At 45.4% G+C, this 22,617-nt stretch overlaps 1 protein-coding gene across 1 annotated transcript in view; it reads left to right on the top strand.

Moving 5' to 3' along the window:
- NIPSNAP2 (nipsnap homolog 2) overlaps window positions 1-22,617 on the top strand; it is a 110,029-nt gene that overhangs the window by 44,791 nt on the left and 42,621 nt on the right. Inside the window, exon 4 of the mRNA XM_069226932.1 lies at window positions 3,939-4,033. Within this exon, the coding sequence (XP_069083033.1) occupies window positions 3,939-4,033 (95 nt within the window). The remainder of the gene's footprint in view (window positions 1-3,938; window positions 4,034-22,617) is intronic.

Genomic DNA, 22,617 nt, shown 5'->3' with positions numbered 1-22,617 from the left:
CTGCGCCAAGAGTCTTTACAAAATGCCTGGCAGTAGTAGCTGCACATATCAGAAGGCAGCAAATACACATGTTCCCTTACTTAGACGACTGGTTAATCAAGACCAACACGCTAACAAGGTGTTCACGTCACACAAACTATGTCATACACACCCTTCACAAGCTGGGTTTCTCCATCAACTATGCAAAGTCACACCTTTTGCCGTGTCAAACACAGCAATACTTGGGAGCGACAATCAACACAACAGAAGGGATAGCCACTCCAAGTCCACAAAGGGTTCAAACATTTCACAAGGTAATACAGGCCATGTATCCAACACAAAAGATACAAGCAAAAATGGTATTAAAACTCCTAGGCATGATGTCCTCATGCATAGTCATTGTCCCAAACGCAAGATTACACATGCGGCCCCTACAACAATGCCTAGCATCACAATGGTCACATGCACAGGGTCAACTTCTAGATCTGGTGTTGATAGACCGCCAAACATACATCTCGCTTCTATGATGGAACAGTACAAATTTAAACAAAGGGCGGCCTTTCCAAGACCCAGTGCCACAATACGTCATAACAACGGATGCTTCCATGACAGGGTGGGGAGCACACCTCAATCAACACAGCATCCAAGGGCAATGGGACATACATCAAAGGAAGTTTCACATAAATCATTTTGAACTGTTAGCAGTATTTCTAGCGTTGAAAGCATTTCAACCCATGATAACCCACAAATACATTCTTGTCAAAACAGACAACATGACAACAATGTATTATTTAAACAAACAGGGGGGGGGGACACTCGACACAGTTGTGTCTCCTAACACAAAAAAATATGGCATTGGGCAATTCACAACCACATTCGCCTAATAGCACAATTTATTCCAGGGATCCAAAACCAGCTAGCAGACGACAATCTCTCTCGGGATCACCAACAAACCCACGAATGGGAAATTCACCCCCAAATACTGAACACTTACTTTCAAACTTGGGGAACTCCTCAAATAGATCTATTTGCAACAAAAGAAAACTCAAAATGCCCAAACTTCGCATCCAGGTACCCACACAATCAATCCCAAGGCAATGCTCTATGGATGAATTGGTCAGGGATATTTGCGTACGCTTTTCCCCCTCTCCCTCTCCTTCCATATCTAGTAAACAGATTGAGTCAAAACAAACTCATACTAATAGCACCAACATGGGCAAGACAACCTTGGTATACAACACTACTAGACCTGTCAGTAGTACCTCATGTCAAGCTACCCAACAGACCAGATCTGTTAACACAGCACAAACAACAGATCAGGCATCCAAACCCAGCATCGCTGAATCTAGCAATTTGGCTCCTGAAATCCTAGAATTCGGACACTTAGACCTCACACAGGAATGTATGGAGGTCATAAAACAAGCTAGAAAACCTTCCACTAGACACTGCTATGCAAATAAATGGAAAAGATTTGTTTGTTACTGCCATAATAATCAAATTCAACCATTGCACGCATCTCCAAAAGATATAGTAGGATATTTACTACATTTGCAAAAATCAAATCTAGCTTTCTCTTCCATAAAGATACATCTCACCGCAATATCTGCTTACCTGCAGATTACTCATTCAACTTCCCTATTTAGAATACCAGTCATTAAAGCGTTTATGAAAGGCCTAAAGAGAATTATACCACCAAGGACACCACCTGTTCCTTCATGGAACCTCAACATTGTCTTAACAAGACTCATGGGTCCACCTTTCGAGCCCATGCATTCTTGTGAAATGCAATACTTACGTGGAAAGTTGCATTTCTCATTGCCATCACATCTCTAAGAAGAGTGAGTGAGATTCAGGCATTTACCATACAAGAACCATTTATTCAAATACACAAGAATAAGGTCGTTCTAAGGACAAATCCAAAATTCTTACCAAAGGTTATCTCACCGTTCCACTTAAATCAAACAGTAGAATTACCAGTGTTCTTCCCACAGCCAGATTCAGTAGCTGAAAGAGCACTGCATACATTAGACATCAAAAGAGCTCTAATGTACTACATTGACAGAACAAAACTAATTAGGAAGACAAAACAACTATTCATTGCCTTTCAAAAACCTCATACAGGAAATCCAATTTCAAAACCAGGCATTGCTAGATGGATAGTTAGGTGCATTCAAACCTGCTATCTTAAAGCAAAGAGAGAGCTGCCTATTACACCAAAGGCACACTCAACCAGAAAGAAAGGTGCTACCATGGCCTTTCTAGGAAATATTCCAATGAACGAAATATGTAAGGCAGCAACATGGTCTACGCCTCAGACATTTACTAAGCACTACTTTGTAGATGTGTTATCTGCACAACAAGCCACAGTAGGTCAAGCTGTACTAAAAACTTTATTTCAAACTACTTCAACTCCTACAGGCTGAACCACCGCTTTTGGGGAGATAACTGCTTACTAGTCTATGCACAGCATGTGTATCTGCAGCTACACATGCCACCGAACGGAAAATGTCACTTACCCAGTGTACATCTGTTTGTGGCATTAGTCGCTGCAGATTCACATGCGCCCACCCGCCTCCCCGGGAGCCTGTAGCCGGTTAGAAGTAGATCTTGAACATTTGTACATTTGTAAATATATTACTTCAAACCTTCATTTTGTACATACGTACTCATTCCATTGCATGGGCACTATTACTAACATACACAACTCCTACCTCACCCTCTGCGGGGAAAACAATCTAAGATGGAGTCGACGCCCATGCGCAATGGAACCGAAGTGGGAGGAGTCCCTCGGTCTCGTGACTCGAAAAGACTTCTTCGAAGAAAAACAACTTGTAACACTCCGAGCCCAACACCAGACGGTGGACTGTGCACAGCATGTGAATCTGCAGCGACTAATGCCACGAACAGATGTACACTGGGTAAGTGACATTTTCCATACTCCCCACCCATACTTTCAAGGCACTACAAAACATCCAGCATACCTCAACAATCAAATCTGCGTTCATAAAACTTCCAGGCACCTCTGTTCGTCCTGACTACTTCTTGCACACATCCCACACATACGGAAAGCCAGATCAGTTGTTCAAGTCTTCACCTGCATTGCTTCTACGATGTGAAACAACCTGCCGCTACACATAAGAACCTCCTCCTCCTCACTCCTTGAATTCAGCAAGAAGCTTAAGACCTGGCTTTTCGAATAAGTCCCACTAGACAGTAACGTTGGCTAGAATAACATCTGATCAGTGCCAGGATACCCTCCGGCGTGATAGTGCGCTCCACAAATCTGCAGAACATAATGCAGCTATGTGACATAGCCTCTTAATAAAGTAACAATAAATGTTCTGCAAATTATGATCATAAGCACAACACTTTTTTCTTCATTTATTAAACCCTTGAGTACTGATTTCTGTTTTGGGTCTCATGCCTAAGTGCCTAGGTCTGAACAGTTTTTGAAGTGTTTGTTTTTTAAATTGGTAACATTTTATACTAAAGAACAGTTGCTGATTGTGTGGCTTTGCTTACCCATATGCATTTATGTAGCACATTTTTCGTCACAAGCTTTTGTGATTGTGACCTCTGCCAAATAATCATTTATGTTTTAATGGTAAGTTAATGATTTTTATTTGCATCCCAGAGTAGTGGATGTTCCATGACTAATTGACCTAATTCCAAACCCTATTCATGTATGTTATTCGTGACACATGGCTGAAAGAGGTCAAGCAAAGCTTCTGACAATCGTTACTTTCCTCAAAGTAGCCATGTGACATGCTCCTTGATTGAGAGAGATTATATCTCTTTGTAGCCTTGCCTGAACAATTGAGTAAAAGGTTCATGACAGTCTGGAGAAAAAGTCACACATTAGACTGATTTTTTTTAAATAAGTTAGTTATTAGTGGCGTTTGATGATTTATGGGTACCTAGAAGAATACAATATAGTGTCAATATTCCTTGTTTTTAAGTGAAGAGGTGCTGCCAAAGATTCATGAAGAAAAAAACTACCCGTGCACACTGGTGGGAACTTGGAACACGTGGTACGGAGAACAAGATCAGGCTGGTATGAGATAGCAGTATAACAGAATATAAATGTGCTAACCGTAAGAGTGTTTGCCTGCCAGATATTGTTTTAAAATGTTATCTGTATGTTGATAAATCTTTGTGTGCCGAGTGATACTGTAAATTTAAAACCTGGGATAAGAAGTCAAACTTAATGCAAAGTTATGATATGTTGTGTGACTCACCTGTTATGTCCGATCCTAACTTACATAATAGATGCATCGAAATTCTTTAAATGTATAACGATTATTGTGTGTGATTTGATAGAATCTTGATAAATGCACGGCTTATACTTTTCTTGGCTTCTCTTATGTTTAAAAGTGACTCTTCCAGTGTTTTTTTTTTTTTTTTAGCATGTACGTCTTTACTGTAATGCTTTTTACCATTTCATAATAATACATAAACATATATTGTATGCTGGCCCTCGATCAATTTCAAGTTTTATAATCGCAAAACAGTAGTTCTTTGAGAATTTGGCCTTTCCTTTTTCAGTTGGTATGCTTGATTTTTTTCCTTTTTTTTTTTTTTTTTTTTTTTTTTTTTTTTTTTTGAAACAGAAATTTAACCGAATGTTGCAAATGGCTGGTTATTGATATAGTTACCACGTAAAAGACCATTTTAATAAAAATTGAAGTTTAACCTTGATGATGGTAAAGAATTCATGCCATTGCTTTATATGTGCTTGTTGAATACACTAGTTCTTTGGATCACTACATTTATCTAAGTGCACAATAAACTTAAATTACATAATCATTATGGAATATGGTGTTATCACCTGCAGAAACAACCAAAAAACAAATCTCAGATGGTCCTGAGAACCTAAACACTGAAGTACAAATCAAAAGTTAAAACACATGATGTTGATAATCCTTCACATACTTATTTGATACAGCCAAATCATATGGTTAAGTCAAACTAAGTTACTTACATGTTTGGTATGACTGTACTTATGGCTTCAGGGTGTAATGGATAATATAAGGAAAACATCAGTTCACAGTAACTAGTAGATCCTCACCCACTACTCCAGTTCCTCATCAGTTATGAACTCTTTATCAACAGTCTTAAAAACCAAATCTTAACCCAAAGCAGCTGCATTTTAAGGTTAAAAAAAAGTGTTTGCATTCATGACTGCATTGCACATAAGCCTCTTCAGCCTAAATACCCAGTTAGATGTACAATTACGGGTATTATTGAACAGTTTTTTTTTTTTTTTTTTTTTTTTAATTTTTTTTTTTAAATATTGCTATCTTTCTATTGGATGTACTTCTTTTATCCTTTTTTTTCAGGGACACTGTCCTGTTTAAACCAGTTTTCTAGCCTGTACATCGTACATTTTCTCATATTCTGCTTTCAAATCTCATTTTCTATGTTGTTCATGTTTAGTAACCTTTCATTAGGTAGACACTGTTAGTTTTGCACAATCCCAAATGACTTAGTTTGTTCAGTTTTTCATTGCTAGTTAAAGATTTTGGAGAAGTTTCAGATTTCTTACTTTTGATAAAAGAAAGATAACTGGTCCCAATGTTTCCTAAGCTTTTCTTTTTTAGATTGCATTCCCATGTTATAGGAAGTCAAGGAAGCACAATTCCAGGGATTTTCTAGGACTTTAGCTTGGAGCTAATCAGGGTTCAGAGCTTAATGTGCCAGTAAGAGCTGAAAACTCGGTACATAAAAAACAAGACTAAACTATACCATTGTCTGACATGCCTTCTTTGCTTAAAATGATGTCCTTTAAATCTTCACTGGTAGATCCAGTCATCAGTTTTGTCTCCGAATCACAGTTCACTCCTGTGCCCACATACAGTATAACTTAAGCTGACAATGTGGAAGCAAAATCAAACTGTCTTGGTATTAGTGAGCTATTACTTACACTGCATATAGGCAAGGTGCTTCCGTATCAAAAGAGCTGGAACTGCATGGAAGTTTACTCCTGTCTGGCACCACTGCGGCAGCAGGGCTGTCTCCTGGGAGTCAAGGCAAACTGACAGTCTAAATTCTGTTATTAGTTACACATTCCGTTCAAAAAATAAATACCTTTCATGGAGTTTAAGGATATTTTTGTTCGTAAAATCTCTTCTCAGAAATTTCTTTGTTGCCTATTTCCAGCGTGGCCCCAGGCAGCAATTTGCATCATGAAGACGAGATCAAATGACTACACCATGCAGAATGTTAGAGATGCAATACTCTTTGCAGCCTACTGTCAAGACTGTTTGCCACTCTGTGTATATGCACTTAACAATACACCGCTGCCTCCCTCTAAAATGTGTGTTCAGCCTACGTCTGTTCTGGTCTAATAATCTTTCTTTCCCCCCTTGGGAAGCCACCTTTCTTCACTGCACTCTTGTTTACCATACTCCTTAACATTGGAGATTATACTAACTTGTCTCTGGGTCACAATCTCCAGCAATTAATTATATTTTGTTTATCATATCCTTTCTCTCCATCCAAAATGTTTTAGGTTTACTTCCTTCCATTATTCCCTTCGTCTAAAAGGAAGTTGTTTTGTGGTGTCTTAAACTATCATTTATATAACCAAATACTTTCTCACATTCACTTCCTAATTACAGGTTTCTAGCATACACCAATTGAATACTCCACTGAATCAAGTATGGTAGCAAGCTTCGCTAATTCGTTGGTGTAAGGAAATGCCTCCTTGGCATGGTTGCCCCCTGACTTTTTGCCTTTGCTGATGCTATGTTTACAATTGAAAGTGTGCTGAGGCCTGCTAACCAGGCCCCAGCACCAGTGTTCTTTCCCTAACCTGTACTTTTGTATCCACAATTGGCAGACCCTGGCATCCAGATAAGTCCCTTGTAACTGGTACTTCTAGTACCAAGGGCCCTGATGCCAAGGAAGGTCTCTAAGGGTTGCAGCATGTCTTATGCCACCCTGGAGACCTCTCACTCAGCACAAACACACTGCTTGCCAGCTTGTGTGTGCTAGTGAGAACAAAACGAGTAAGTCGACATGGCACTCCCCTCAGGGTGCCATGCCAGCCTCTCACTGCCTATGCAAGTATAGGTCAGTCACCCCTCTAGCAGGCCTTACAGCCCTAAGGCAGGGTGCACTATACCATAGGTGAGGGTACCAGTGCATGAGCATGGTACCCCTACAGTGTCTAAACAAAACCTTAGACATTGTAAGTGCAGGGTAGCCATAAGAGTATATGGTCTGGGAGTCTGTCAAACACGAACTCCACAGCACCATAATGGCTACACTGAAAACTGGGAAGTTTGGTATCAAACTTCTCAGCACAATAAATGCACACTGATGCCAGTGTACATTTTATTGCAAAATACACCCCAGAGGGCACCTTAGAGGTGCCCCCTGAAACTTAACCGACTGTCTGTGTAGGCTGACTAGTTCCAGCAGCCTGCCACACCAGAGACATGTTGCTGGCCCCATGGGGAGAGTGCCTTTGTCACTCTGAGGCCAGTAACAAAGCCTGCACTGGGTGGAGATGCTAACACCTCCCCCAGGCAGGAGCTGTAACACCTGGCGGTGAGCCTCAAAGGCTCACCCCTTTGTCACAGCCCAGCAGGGCACTCCAGCTTAGTGGAGTTGCCCGCCCCCTCCGGCCACGGCCCCCACTTTTGGCGGCAAGGCTGGAGGGAACAAAGAAAGCAACAAGGAGGAGTCACTGGCCAGTCAGGACAGCCCCTAAGGTGTCCTGAGCTGAAGTGACTCTAACTTTTAGAAATCCTCCATCTTGCAGATGGAGGACTCCCCCAATAGGATTAGGGATGTGACCCCCTCCCCTTGGGAGGAGGCACAAAGAGGGTGTACCCACCCTCAGGGCTAGTAGCCATTGGCTACTAACCCCCCAGACCTAAACACGCCCTTAAATTTAGTATTTAAGGGCTACCCTGAACCCTAGAAAATTAGATTCCTGCAACTACAAGAAGAAGGACTGCCTAGCTGAAAACCCCTGCAGAGGAAGACCAGAAGACAACAACTGCCTTGGCTCCAGAAACTCACCGGCCTGTCTCCTGCCTTCCAAAGAACTCTGCTCCAGCGACGCCTTCCAAGGGACCAGCGACCTCTGACTCCTCTGAGGACTGCCCTGCTTCGAAAAAGACAAGAAACTCCAGAGGACAGCGGACCTGCTCCAAAAAGACTGCAACTTTGTTTCAAGGAGCAGCTTTAAAGACCCTGCAATCTCCCCGCAAGAAGCGTGAGACTTGCAACACTGCACCCGGCGACCCCGACTCGGGTGGTGGAGAACCAACACCTCAGGGAGGACCCCCGGACTACTCTACGACTGTGAGTACCAAAACCTGTCCCCCCTGAGCCCCCACAGCGCCGCCTGCAGAGGGAATCCCGAGGCTTCCCCTGACCGCGACTCTCTGAAACCTAAGTCCCGACGCCTGGAAAAGACCCTGCACCCGCAGCACCCAGGACCTGAAGGACCGGACTTTCACTGGAGAAGTGACCCCCAGGAGTCCCTCTCCCTTGCCCAAGTGGAGGTTTCCCCGAGGAAGCCCCCCCCTTGCCTGCCTGCAGCGCTGAAGAGATCCGTTGATCTCTCATAGACTAACATTGCAAACCCGACGCTTGTTTCTACACTGCACCCGGCCGCCCGCGCTGCTGAGGGTGAAATTTCTGTGTGGGCTTGTGTCCCCCCCGGTGCCCTACAAAACCCCCCTGGTCTGCCCCCCGAAGACGCGGGTACTTACCTGCAAGCAGACCGGAACCGGGGCACCCCCTTCTCTCCATTCTAGCCTATGCGTTTTGGGCACCACTTTGAACTCTGCACCTGACCGGCCCTGAGCTGCTGGTGTGGTGACTTTGGGGTTGCTCTGAACCCCCCAACGGTGGGCTACCTTGGACCAAGAACTGAACCCTGTAAGTGTCTTACTTACCTGGTAAAACTAACAAAAACTTACCTCCCCCAGGAACTGTGAAAATTGCACTAAGTGTCCACTTTTGAAATAGCTATTTGTCAATAACTTGAAAAGTATACATGCAATTGAAATGATTCAAAGTTCCTAATGTAATTACCTGCAATACCTTTCAAACAAGATATTACATGTTAAATTTGAACCTGTGGTTCTTAAAATAAACTAAGAAAAGATTTTTCTATAACAAAACCTATTGGCTGGATTTGTCTCTGAGTGTGTGTACCTCATTTATTGTCTATGTGTATGTACAACAAATGCTTAACACTACTCCTTGGATAAGCCTACTGCTCGACCACACTACCACAAAATAGAGCATTAGTATTATCTATTTTTACCACTATTTTACCTCTAAGGGGAACCCTTGGACTCTGTGCATGCTATTCCTTACTTTGAAATAGCACATACAGAGCCAACTTCCTACATTGGTGGATCAGCGGTGGGGTACAAGACTTTGCATTTGCTGGACTACTCAGCCAATACCTGATCACACGACAAATTCCAAAATTGTCATTAGAAATTGATTTTTGCAATTTGAAAAGTTTTCTAAATTCTTTAAAGTCCTGCTAGGGCCTTGTGTTAGTCCCTGTTAGCATTTCTTTTAGAGTTTAAAAGTTTGTAAAAGTTTGAATTAGATTCTAGAACCAGTTTTAGATTCTTAAAAAGTATTCCAACTTTTAGAAGCAAAATGTCTAGCACAAATGTGACTGTGGTGGAACTCGACACCACACCTTACCTCCATCTACAGATGAGAGAGCTAAGGTCACTCTGTAAACTAAAGAAAATAACCATAGGCCCCAAACCTACCAAAATACAGCTCCAGGAGCTTTTGGCAGAGTTTGAAAAGGCCAACCCCTCTGAGGGTGGCAACTCAGAGGAAGAGGATAGTGACTTGGAGGACAATTCCCCCCCTACCAGTCCTATCTAGGGAGAACAGGGTCTCTCAAACCCTAACTCCAAAAATAATAGTCAGAGATGCTGGTTCCCTCACAGGAGAGACCAACACCTCTGAAATCACTGAGGATAACTCCAGTGAAGAGGACATCCAGTTAGCCAGGATGGCCAAAAGATTGGCTTTGGAAAGACAGATCCTAGCCATAGAGAGGGAAAGACAAGAGATGGGCCTAGGACCCATCAATGGTGGCAGCAACATAAATAGGGTCAGAGATTCTCCTGACATGTTGAAAATCCCTAAAGGGATTGTAACTAAATATGAAGATGGTGATGACATCACCAAATGGTTCACAGCTTTTGAGAGGGCTTGTGTAACCAGAAAAGTGAACAGATCTCACTGGGGTGCTCTCCTTTGGGAAATGTTCACAGGAAAGTGTAGGGATAGACTCCTCACACTCTCTGGACAAGATGCAGAATCTTATGACCTCATGAAGGTTACCCTGATTGAGGGCTTTGGATTCTCCACTGAGGAGTATAGGATTAGATTCAGGGGGGCTCAAAAATCCTCGAGCCAGACCTGGGTTGACTTTGTAGACTACTCAGTAAAAACACTAGATGGTTGGATTCAAGGCAGTGGTGTAAGTAATTATGATGGGCTGTACAATTTATTTGTGAAAGAACACCTGTTAAGTAATTGTTTCAATGATAAACTGCATCAGCATCTGGTAGACCTAGGACCAATTTCTCCCCAAGAATTGGGAAAGAAGGCGGACCATTGGGTCAAGACAAGGGTGTCCAAAACTTCCACAGGGGGTGACCAAAAGAAAGGGGTCACAAAACCTCCCCAGGGGAAAGGTGGTGAGACAGCCAAAAACAAAAATAGTAAAGAGTCTTCTACAGGCCCCCAAAAACCTGCACAGGAGGGTGGGCCCAGAGCCTCTTCACAAAACAATCCTGGGTACAAGGGTAAAAACTTTGACCCCAAAAAGGCCTGGTGTCGAAACTGTAGTCAGTCTGGACACCATACTGGAGACAAGGCCTGTCCCAAGAAAAGTTCCACTCCAAACTCCAATCCAGGTAACACTGGAATGGCTAGTCTCCAAGTGGGATCAACAGTGTGCCCAGAGCAAATCAGGGTCCACACTGAAGCTACTCTAGTCTCTGAGGGTGGGGTGGATTTAGCCACACTAGCTGCCTGGCCGCCTAACATGCAAAAATACAGGCAGCAGCTCTTTATTAAAGGGACAACTGTAGAGGGCCTGAGGGATACAGGTGCCAGTGTCACCATGGTGACAGAGAAACTGGTTTCCCCTGGCCAATACCTGACTGGAAAAACGTATACAGTCACCAATGCTGACAATCAAACTAAAGCACATCCCATGGCAATGGTAACTTTAGAATGGGGAGGGGTCAATGGCCTGAAACAGGTGGTGGTCTCCTCAAACATCCCAGTAGACTGTCTGCTTGGAAATGACCTGGAGTCCTCAGCCTGGGCTGAGGTAGAGCTAAAAACCCATGCAGCCATGCTGGGTATCCCTGAACTGGTGTGTGTAAAAACAAGAGCACAATGCAAGGCACAGGGTGAAAATGTAGAGCTGGAGTCTGGAAAAATGGCCCAGCCTACCAAGAGAAAAGGAAAGTCAGTTGGGAAACCAACTGCAACACAGTCAGAAAAAGAGAACCTCTCTTCTCAGGAAGAAGTTCTGCCCTCTGAGGGAACTGAGCCTTTGGAGCTGGAACCTTATCAGGTTGAGCTCTTAGGCCCAGGGGGACCCTCAAGGGAGGAGCTGTGTAAGGGACAAGAAACCTGTCCCTCTCTTGAAGGCCTTAGGCAGCAAGCTGCTGAAGAGTCCAAAGGCAAGAAAAATGGAACACATAGGGTCTATTGGGAAGATGGACTCCTGTACACTGAGGCCAGAGACCCCAAACCTGGTGCCACTAGGAGAGTGGTAGTGCCTCAGTCGTTCAGAGAGTTTATTCTGACCTTAGCCCATGATATTCCCCTTGCTGGGCATTTGGGACAAACCAAGACGTGGGAGAGGTTAGTCAACCACTTCTACTGGCCCAATATGTCCCAGAAGGTTAAGGAGTTTTGCCTCTCCTGCCCCACCTGTCAATCCAGTGGTAAGACAGGTGGGCACCCAAAGGCCCCCCTCATTCCACTTCCAGTGGTGGGGGTCCCCTTTGAAAGAGTGGGTGTGGACATAGTTGGTCCACTGGAACCTCCCACAGCCTCAGGAAATATGTACATCCTAGTAGTAGTGGATCATGCTACTAGGTATCCTGAAGCTATTCCCCTTAGGTCGACTACTGCCCCTGCAGTAGCCAAGTCCCTCATTGGTATCTTTACCAGAGTGGGTTTCCCTAAGGAGGTGGTGTCTGACAGAGGTACCAACTTCATGTCGGCATACCTAAAACACATGTGGAATGAGTGTGGGGTGACTTACAAATTCACTACACCATACCATCCACAAACTAATGGCTTAGTTGAGAGATTCAACAAGACATTAAAAGGCATGATCATGGGGCTCCCAGAAAAACTCAAAAGGAGATGGGATGTCCTCTTGCCATGTCTGCTTTTTGCTTACAGAGAGGTACCACAGAAGGGAGTAGGATTCTCACCCTTTGAACTTCTGTTTGGTCATCCTGTAAGGGGACCACTTGCTCTTGTCAAAGAAGGCTGGGAGAGACCTCTTCATGAGCCTAAACAAGACATAGTGGACTATGTACTTGGCCTTCGCTCTAGAATGGCAGAGTACATGGAAAAGGCAACCAAAAACCTTGAGGCCAGCCAACAGCTCCAGAAGTTTTGGTATGACCAAAAGGCTGCACTGGTTGAGTTTCAACCAGGGCAGAAAGTCTGGGTTCTGGAGCCTGTGGCTCCCAGGGCACTCCAGGACAAATGGAGTGGCCCTTACCCAGTGCTAGAAAGGAAGAGTCAGGTCACCTACCTGGTGGACCTGGGCACAAGCAGGAGCCCCAAGAGGGTGATCCATGTGAACCGCCTTAAGCTCTTCCATGACAGGGCTGATGTGAATCTGTTGATGGTAACAGATGAGGATCAGGAGGCAGAGAGTGAACCTCTCCCTGATCTTTTGTCATCAGACCCAAAAGATGGCTCAGTAGATGGAGTGATCTACTCAGACACCCTCTCTGGCCAACAGCAAGCTGATTGTAGGAGAGTCCTACAACAGTTTCCTGAACTCTTCTCCTTAACCCCTGGTCAGACACACCTGTGTACCCATGATGTGGACACAGGAGACAGCATGCCTGTCAAAAACAAAATCTTTAGACAGTCTGACCATGTTAAGGAAAGCATTAAGGTGGAAGTCCACAAGATGCTGGAATTGGGAGTAATTGAGCGCTCTGACAGCCCCTGGGCTAGCCCAGTGGTCTTAGTCCCCAAACCTCACACCAAAGATGGAAAGAAAGAGATGAGGTTTTGTGTGGATTACAGAGGGCTCAATTCTGTCACCAAGACAGATGCTCATCCAATTCCTAGAGCTGATGAGCTCATAGATAAATTAGGTGCTGCCAAATTCTTAAGTACCTTTGACTTGACAGCAGGGTACTGGCAAATAAAAATGGCACCTGGAGCAAAAGAGAAGACAGCATTCTCCACACCTGATGGGCATTATCAGTTTACTGTTATGCCCTTTGGTTTAAAGAATGCCCCTGCCACCTTCCAAAGGTTGGTGAATCAAGTCCTTGCTGGCTTGGAGTCCTTTAGCACAGCTTATCTTGATGATATTGCTGTCTTTAGCTCCACCTGGCAGGATCACCTGGTCCACCTGAAGAAGGTTTTGAAGGCTCTGCAATCTGCAGGCCTCTCTATCAAGGCATCCAAATGCCAGATAGGGCAGGGAACTGTGGTTTACTTGGGCCACCTTGTAGGTGGAGGCCAAGTTCAGCCACTCCAACCCAAGATCCAGACTATTCTGGACTGGGTAGCTCCAAAAACCCAGACTCAAGTCAGGGCATTCCTTGGCTTGACTGGGTACTACAGGAGGTTTGTGAAGGGATATGGATCCATTGTGACAGCCCTCACTGAACTCACCTCCAAGAAAATGCCCAAGAAAGTGAACTGGACTGTGGAATGCCAACAGGCCTTTGACACCCTGAAACAAGCAATGTGCTCAGCACCAGTTCTAAAAGCTCCAGATTATTCTAAGCAGTTCATTGTGCAGACAGATGCCTCTGAACATGGGATAGGGGCAGTTTTGTCCCAAACAAATGATGATGGCCTTGACCAGCCTGTTGCTTTCATTAGCAGGAGGTTACTCCCCAGGGAGCAGCGTTGGAGTGCCATTGAGAGGGAGGCCTTTGCTGTGGTTTGGTCCCTGAAGAAGCTGAGACCATACCTCTTTGGGACTCACTTCCTAGTTCAAACTGACCGCAGACCTCTCAAATGGCTGATGCAAATGAAAGGTGAAAATCCTAAACTGTTGAGGTGGTCCATCTCCCTACAGGGAATGGACTTTATAGTGGAACACAGACCTGGGACTGCCCATGCCAATGCAGATGGCCTTTCCAGGTTCTTCCACTTAGAAAATGAAGACTCTCTTGGGAAAGGTTAGTCTCATCCTCTTTCGTTTGGGGGGGGGGGGGGGGGGTTGTGTAAGGAAATGCCTCCTTGGCATGGTTGCCCCCTGACTTTTTGCCTTTGCTGATGCTATGTTTACAATTGAAAGTGTGCTGAGGCCTGCTAACCAGGCCCCAGCACCAGTGTTCTTTCCCTAACCTGTACTTTTGTATCCACAATTGGCAGACCCTGGCAAAACTAGTCAGCCTACACAGATAGTCGGTTAAGTTTCAGGGGGCACCTCTAAGGTGCCCTCTGGGGTGTATTTTACAATAAAATGTACACTGGCATCAGTGTGCATTTATTGTGCTGAGAAGTTTGATACTAAACTTCCCAGTTTTCAGTGTAGCCATTATGGTGCTGTGGAGTTCGTGTAAAACAGACTCCCAGACCATATACTCTTATGGCTACCCTGCACTTACAATGTCTAAGGTTTTGTTTAGACACTGTAGGGGTACCATGCTCATGCACTGGTACCCTCACCTATGGTATAGTGCACCCTGCCTTAGGGCTGTAAGGCCTGCTAGAGGGGTGTCTTACCTATACTGCATAGGCAGTGAGAGGCTGGCATGGCACCCTGAGGGGAGTGCCATGTCGACTTACTCATTTTGCTCTCACTAGCACACACAGGCTTGTAAGCAGTGTGTCTGTGCTGAGTGAGGGGTCTCTAGGGTGGCATAAGACATGCTGCAGCCCTTAGAGACCTTCCTTGGCATCAGGGCCCTTGGTACTAGAAGTACCAGTTACAAGGGACTTATCTGAATGCCAGGGTGTGCCAATTGTGGATACAATGGTACATTTTAGGTGAAGGAACACTGGTGCTGGGGCCTGGTTAGCAGGGTCCCAGCACTCTTCTTAGTCAAGTCAGCATCAGTATCAGGCAAAAAGTGGGGGGGTAACTGCAACAGGGAGCCATTTCTTTACAGACTGCCTAGCTGAAAACCCCTGCAGAGGAAGACCAGAAGACAACAACTGCCTTGGCTCCAGAAACTCACCGGCCTGTCTCCTGCCTTCCAAAGATCCTGCTCCAGCGACGCCTTCCAAGGGACCAGCGACCTCTGACTCCTCTGATGACTGCCCTGCTTCGAAAAAGACAAGAAACTCCCGAGGACAGCGGACCTGCTCCAAAAAGACTGCAACTTTGTTTCAAGGAGCAGCTTTAAAGACCCTGCAATCTCCCCGCAAGAAGCGTGAGACTTGCAACACTGCACCCGGCGACCCCGACTCGGCTGGTGGAGAACCAACACCTCAGGGAGGACCCCCGGACTACTCTACGACTGTGAGTACCAAAACCTGTCCCCCCTGAGCCCCCACAGCGCCGCCTGCAGAGGGAATCCCGAGGCTTCCCCTGACCGCGACTCTCTGAAACCTAAGTCCCGACGCCTGGAAAAGACCCTGCACCCGCAGCCCCCAGGACCTGAAGGACCGGACTTTCACTGGAGAAGTGACCCCCAGGAGTCCCTCTCCCTTGCCCAAGTGGAGGTTTCCCCGAGGAAGCCCCCCCTTGCCTGCCTGCAGCGCTGAAGAGATCCGTTGATCTCTCATAGACTAACATTGCAAACCCGACGCATGTTTGCACACTGCACCCGGCCGCCCCTGCGCTGCTGAGGGTGTACTTTTTGTGCTGACTTGTGTCCCCCCCCCCCGGTGCCCTACAAAACCCCCCTGGTCTGCCCCCCGAAGACGCGGGTACTTACCTGCAAGCAGACCGGAACCGGGGCACCCCCTTCTCTCCATTCTAGCCTATGCGTTTTGGGCACCACTTTGAACTCTGCACCTGACCGGCCCTGAGCTGCTGGTGTGGTGACTTTGGGGTTGCTCTGAACCCCCAACGGTGGGCTCCCTTGGACCAAGAACTGAACCCTGTAAGTGTCTTACTTACCTGGTAAAACTAACAAAAACTTACCTCCCCCAGGAACTGTGAAAATTGCACTAAGTGTCCACTTTTGAAATAGCTATTTGTCAATAACTTGAAAAGTATACATGCAATTGAAATGATTCAAAGTTCCTAATGTACTTACCTGCAATACCTTTCAAACAAGATATTACATGTTAAATTTGAACCTGTGGTTCTTAAAATAAACTAAGAAAAGATATTTTTCTATAACAAAACCTATTGGCTGGATTTGTCTCTGAGTGTGTGTACCTCATTTATTGTCTATGTGTATGTACAACAAATGCTTAACACTACTCCTTGGATAAGCCTACTGCTCGACCACACTACCACAAAATAGAGCATTAGTATTATCTATTTTTACCACTATTTTACCTCTAAGGGGAACCCTTGGACTCTGTGCATGCTATTCCTTACTTTGAAATAGCACATACAGAGCCAACTTCCTACAGTTGGTATGGGACAATACAATACGTTCATTTCCCTGTGTTCTCAGTTAATCTTGGATAAATGTGGAAGTTAATAGGCTGTAAGCGCCTGTTAAATTTATTTTGTTGTGCATTATTTCAAAAATATCTTCTAAAAAATGCTATTATTTGTGTGGTGACTGCAGAATTGGGCTAGGTTGACTGATGCATATCAACTCGTACTTCCCAAGTACTCCTATGCCATCTTTTCCCATGGTGATGGCAGATTCTCCACCTACTGTAAAGGTCACATTTCTGCCCTTTGTACCTAGGCACTATTTCCGCATGCCTAGTAATGCTCTACTAAGCTGTCTACCTTTTGTCCAAAGGTGGCCAGTAGTACGGATGTTTTTTCATTCATTTTGTTAAACCTTACCATTATTGCCCCATATTTATTCTACCTTTCTTCTGGTTCAGGCAGGCATCACTAAACTTCTCTTTCTTTTTAAAACTTTACTTAGCTTCTCTTTATTTGTTACAAAATCCTATTATTGATGCACCGTTGTGCCATCTATCTACCACATCATTCATTACGTTCATTTTTCATTATCCTTTAGTGTGATATCTACTTTTGATACACATTTCTCCACTGTTGCATCACCCTTCTTCCTTCTGCCTCCATACTGTTTCCAGGCTCTACATTATCCACACTCGTATGTGCTCCATTCTGTAAATATACCATTGCACTGTTGTTATGGTTAATAGACGCTTGTATAACACAATCTGTCATAAGGGAGGGCACCTGCTCAGAAACATTTATCAAGATTAGAGCAGCAATGACGTGTTATCTGATCGTATCCCCTGTAGCACTGCATAGGAAAAGGTGAGATGATGTACCATCCTCATGCATATGCTAATGCTTATCAATCATTAACTGCACATCTCTTCTTAGCATCCTTACGTGCTCTAAACCTAAATGCAGTGGTTAGTTCACAGCACACCATGTATTTGGTATAATACTGCTCCAACCCATTGTTACCCACAACCTATGTCCACACAGACAGTTTTCATCACATCAAGGCTAATCAAAGCACACACATCCTTCTATCCTCCAAACTCCATACCACATAGTTTGAAGATCAGTACATTAACCCAAGGTAACCCTAAAGTTGCTTTTTTGCCTGTAGATGAATACACTTTTTATACACCTTCTCAAGTCAGCTTTAGTAGTGATTCCCTCCTCGTGTTAAGTGTACATCATTTACATTACCTCCGCTACCGTAATTTTACGTTTTGATTGTTAGTCCCTGCTCTTGGCACAACCTGGCTCATTCACAGTTTACCCATTAACCACAATGTGATCCTTGAAAAGCCATATTACCTGGTCTCATCCCACTAGCTTTGCTGTCGCCCTCTGGAAAACATCTCTTATTACGGTAGAGAAATAACAGAGTTATGGGCAAGGATCCTGGTGAAGAACATCTGGTGCTATGCCCATTGGAGGTAAAGTGAAGAAAACAGTTCTGCCTTTAGTACTTTTCCCAACATAATGCCCTTGTTCGGTAATTAATGGTTGTTTATGCAGACGCTATTATTCAGGTCATGAAACTCCGATCCACTTCCTATAATATCTCTTCGACATGCTTTTGAAAAAAGCTGCACTCAGTTATTGTGATGCCACAGTCTGTTCTGATGTCTCTGCCTCGCAGTGGTTCATTCACTCTTCAGTTGCTCTTTTACTTATAATGGCATATCTGATAGAGACTTCTAGTTGCAGATTCCTTACCTTAGAATTTCCCCCAGGGTTCAGACTGGATCTGCAGACTTTTCTTCGAGCAGTATCCTTGTGCCGTAAGGTGGCGTTTGTCAACACAGCTTCTGTCGTTGGCGTCTTGGTTGTTGTGCTGTTGCAGTTGTGTATAGGCGCCACCCCGGCGCACTGACGTCCGTTCTTTTCTTTCCGCGTCAGCCTACGCACAGATCTGGTGAAGAGATACCTTCAGTCACTTTTTGACCTTTTAACCAAAGTTTTCACTCTCTTGGTGCATCCAGATGTCTTCCCCCTAAGATTAGTTTCAAGCTGTGGGACTCCTGTCACCGCATGATGTCGGTAACGGATCCGTACCTCGCCTCGTGTGCTTGTGGTGCCTAGAGCGCAACCACAACCTGAAGTCATGCTCCGAGTGCCAGGCCATGACCCCGAAGGCTTTGAGGGAGCAGTCCCTAAAGCTCATAATGGCCTGGCGCTCGGCTCTGTGTCTCTCCCGGTCTTGTTCGAGAGGAAGGCCATGAGACCGCTCGCAGAGCCCCACCACCAGTCGTCTTCGTCCCACTCCAAGTCCTCGGACATTCAGGTCACACCAAGAATAATTTGAAGATGTTCGTTGACTTCATCCCATCGCTCGGAAGATTTGACGCGGAAGGAGTGTAGATGCTCCAGGCCTCTGTCTTTGGAGCCCACTTCTGGATTGGCTCCGTGCCTCCCCGAGTTTCCAGGAGCCAGAGCCACCCATACCCAACTCGGGGAGTTTTACGAGACCATGCACCTCATTTTTGGGCAGACGTACCCTTTTATGACACTCCTGGGTCCAGGGAGGTTGGAGGGGAGGACTTCCTCGGGTTCGTTGCTGGTGGCTTCCCCCTCGGCTCCAGCAGCTTCCCCCTTGGCTCCGTGCTGATGCCAGTCGTGCCATCGCAACCTTCCCTGGTGCTGGCAAAGACATTGACGCTTCAGACGCTGTTCGAGACCATGATTGGCATCAACCCCATTCTCATTTCCGACCCGGTGCCAGCCCAACGTCCCTCAATTTCAATTCCAATTTTTTACAGGGCCTATGTTCCCCAGGTTCGATCCTGGGCCTTATACTTATGAATATAGGCATGGTGCGAGTGTGTGGGGGTCACTGGACCCTATAGAATGCCAGCTAGATGATCCACAAAAGGACTCGGCTCAGGAATTCTGCAAAGCCAGTGATCTAGACTCCTCTCCTGACACTGGCAAGGTTTCTACTCCTACCGTGGCTATGGAGGAAGGAGCCTCCTATTCCAGAGTGGTGGGAAGAGTGGCTGAGATCCTGGGCCTTAAGCTGCCTTCTCTGGCAGTCAGGACTAAACTCCTGACCGTGGTGCTTCAGCCCGGGACTTCTACGTCAGAACCTGTTTCGCTCTTTAATGAAGTCCCTACTGATGTCCTGCTGGGGACGTGGTTAAACCAAGCACAGGGGCTCCTGTCAGCAGGGCAATCCCCTGCTGCCATAGGCCTGTGCCTAGCGATCCTAAATTCCTGACTCAAAACTCTCGCCTGAGAGCTTAGTCATCCAGACTTCTTCCTCTTCTGGCGAATTCCCATCCGCACCCTCGGATAGGGAATTAAAAAGACTGGACCAACTTGGGAAGAAGTTGTTCTCTTCCCCCAGTCTGGCCTTGTGGTCCGTGAACACTGCATGCTTCTTGGACAGCTATTCCCATACTTTATGGGATACGGTGTCACAGGTGCTTCCACAGGTAATCACTGCTTCACCTGGTATGCTCCTCCCAGCAATCACTCATCAACGTACCCCGCATAAAGAAGTCCTTGTCTGGAGGAAGATCTTTCACCTACCTGGCAGCAAAAGGTTGGAACACCATACCTCTTTACCTCAGACAGTCGCCAATGCTAACTCAATTCAGGAAGGACCTCAAGACCTGGCTCTTCGACTGAACTTTGAGAACATACCCTTCCGTGCTTTGAGACCTTATGGGTGAGTAGCGTGCTCTAAAAATATTTGATTGATTGTGGCTCTGGACTGGGCACAAAGCGTATGCTATCCCGAGCTTCTGCGCATGACCATTGATCCTCCACTCAGACTGCCTCTTCCAGAGGATCTTATGTCACAGCAACAGCAGACCATTCGCCATCCGAACCTGTCCATTCTCTTCCTTCTTGCGTGGAAATTGAGCGGCGGCAGTTGACAGCTTTTGACCTTTTGCCCGAAGTCTGTAATGTTGTCTTGGCAGCCAGGCGTTTCTCCACCAAAATGGTGTACACCTGTCGGAACAAATTTGTGGCATGGTGTACCAACAAGTCTGTTGAGCCCCTTTCTGCACCTATGTCTGAGGTTCTTCTGTTTGTACTCTCTTGCCCAGGAGGGCTCTGCTTTGGGCACCCTGAAAGGTTATCTGTCTGCCATCTCTGCTTTCCTCAGACTACCTGATCAACCCTCCATGTTTAAATTTCCCATTGTTGGGAGGTTTCTCAAGGGGCTTAGCCACATGTTTCCACCTACCCCGTTCATAATGCTGCTGTGGGACTTGAACTTGGTTCCCACTTACCTTGTGTGCTCCCTTTGAGCCCCTTCATAATTGTCCTCTGCTGCTTCTCACTTTAAAGACAGCCTTTCTTATTGCCATCACCTCTGTACACAGTGTGTGAGCTGCAAGCTCTTTCTTTGAAGCAGCCTTTTCTTTCTGTCCATCCTGACAGTGGTGCTTGGTACCAGGGCCTCTTTCCTCCCTAAGGTGGTCACGCCCTTTCACGTAGGTCACTATATCACTTTGCCTACTTTTTACGCTCCCACACATCCTTCTCTTGAAGAGGGGAGACTTCCCCATCTGGATCCAAAAAGAGCGTTGGCGTTCTACCTCAGTCGTACCAAAGACTTCCGGGTGGACGATCAACTCTTTGTTGGTTATGTGGGTGCGAAGAAAGAACGGGTAGTGCAGAAAAGGACCATCTCTTGATGGGTTGTTCTCTGCATCAAAATGTGCTACAATTTGGCTAACAAGCAACCCCTGAGGATTTGCGTGCTCACTCCACCAGAGCAACTGCTGCAAACACTGCGTTAGCACATGGAGTTCCAGTCCTGGACATCTGCTAGGCAGTAACGTGGGCGTCCCTGCACATGTTCGCGAAACACTACTGTCTGGACTGTCTGGACTGTCCTGTACGCAGGGACAGCTACTTTGGCAATTCGGTCCTATAGGACTTCCTAGTATGATCTTGTTCAGATGAACAAGTTACCTACCTTTGGTAACAAATTATCTGGTAGAGACATATTCTGGTTGCGTATTCCTTACAGACTCACCCATCCTTCCTGCCCTGCGAACTGATTTCTAGGGACAGGGACTTTCTTCCAGGGCCCTAGTTCTGGTACACCGGTCTCAGTGTTCTTCATGGCTCTGCGCTTTTGGCGTGGAAAGTCGTGAAAAGAAACTAACATCAGCGCACGGGGTGGTACCTATATATGACTGCGACATCATCACGGCGACGACAACGACTGAAGCGGAGGCACCTGACGCCACCTGAAGGCGCGGACAGGTATTGCTCGAAGAAAAATCTCCAGATCTAGTCTGACGCCTGTGGGAAATTCTAAGGTAAGGAATCTCCAGCTAGAATAGGTCTCTACCACATAGTTTGTTACCGAAGGTAAGTAACCTTTTTATTAACACATTTGAGACGACATTTTTTATGCACAAGCAATATTTAATTCTCTGAGTTTGCCTTTTATCTTTATGAATACTTTGATATGTTTCAACAAACGACTCAGCCAGAACACTAAATGGCACTTATAGAATTTTACACCCATGCCTCCAGGCTTTAAAATGTGCATTTCACCCTCATGTTTCCTATTAACACTAAATGTTCCCCTTTCACCTCATACACTTTTTTTTTTTCTTCTTAAAGGTGATCTCCACCTCCATGCAATCGTGGAAGATGATTCACTATACAGATATTTCAACGCCTTACAAATTTCCTTTTTCCTTTTAAAATCTTTGCTGGCTATATTTGTTTCCTGCATCTGCTTGTCAGTTTTTACATTGGCATAAACTTCATATGTTAATTAATACCTATAACCTTGCATGGAGAACTCCTAAAGCTGCAGCTATTTATCCACTCCGGTCCTAAACTTCTAGCTCCGTCAGAAGAAAAAT

Source organism: Pleurodeles waltl, chromosome 3_2 (assembly GCF_031143425.1).
Source record: "Pleurodeles waltl isolate 20211129_DDA chromosome 3_2, aPleWal1.hap1.20221129, whole genome shotgun sequence".
Classification (NCBI taxonomy): domain Eukaryota; kingdom Metazoa; phylum Chordata; class Amphibia; order Caudata; family Salamandridae; genus Pleurodeles; species Pleurodeles waltl.
This window is presented reverse-complemented; position numbering and strand designations above follow the sequence as displayed.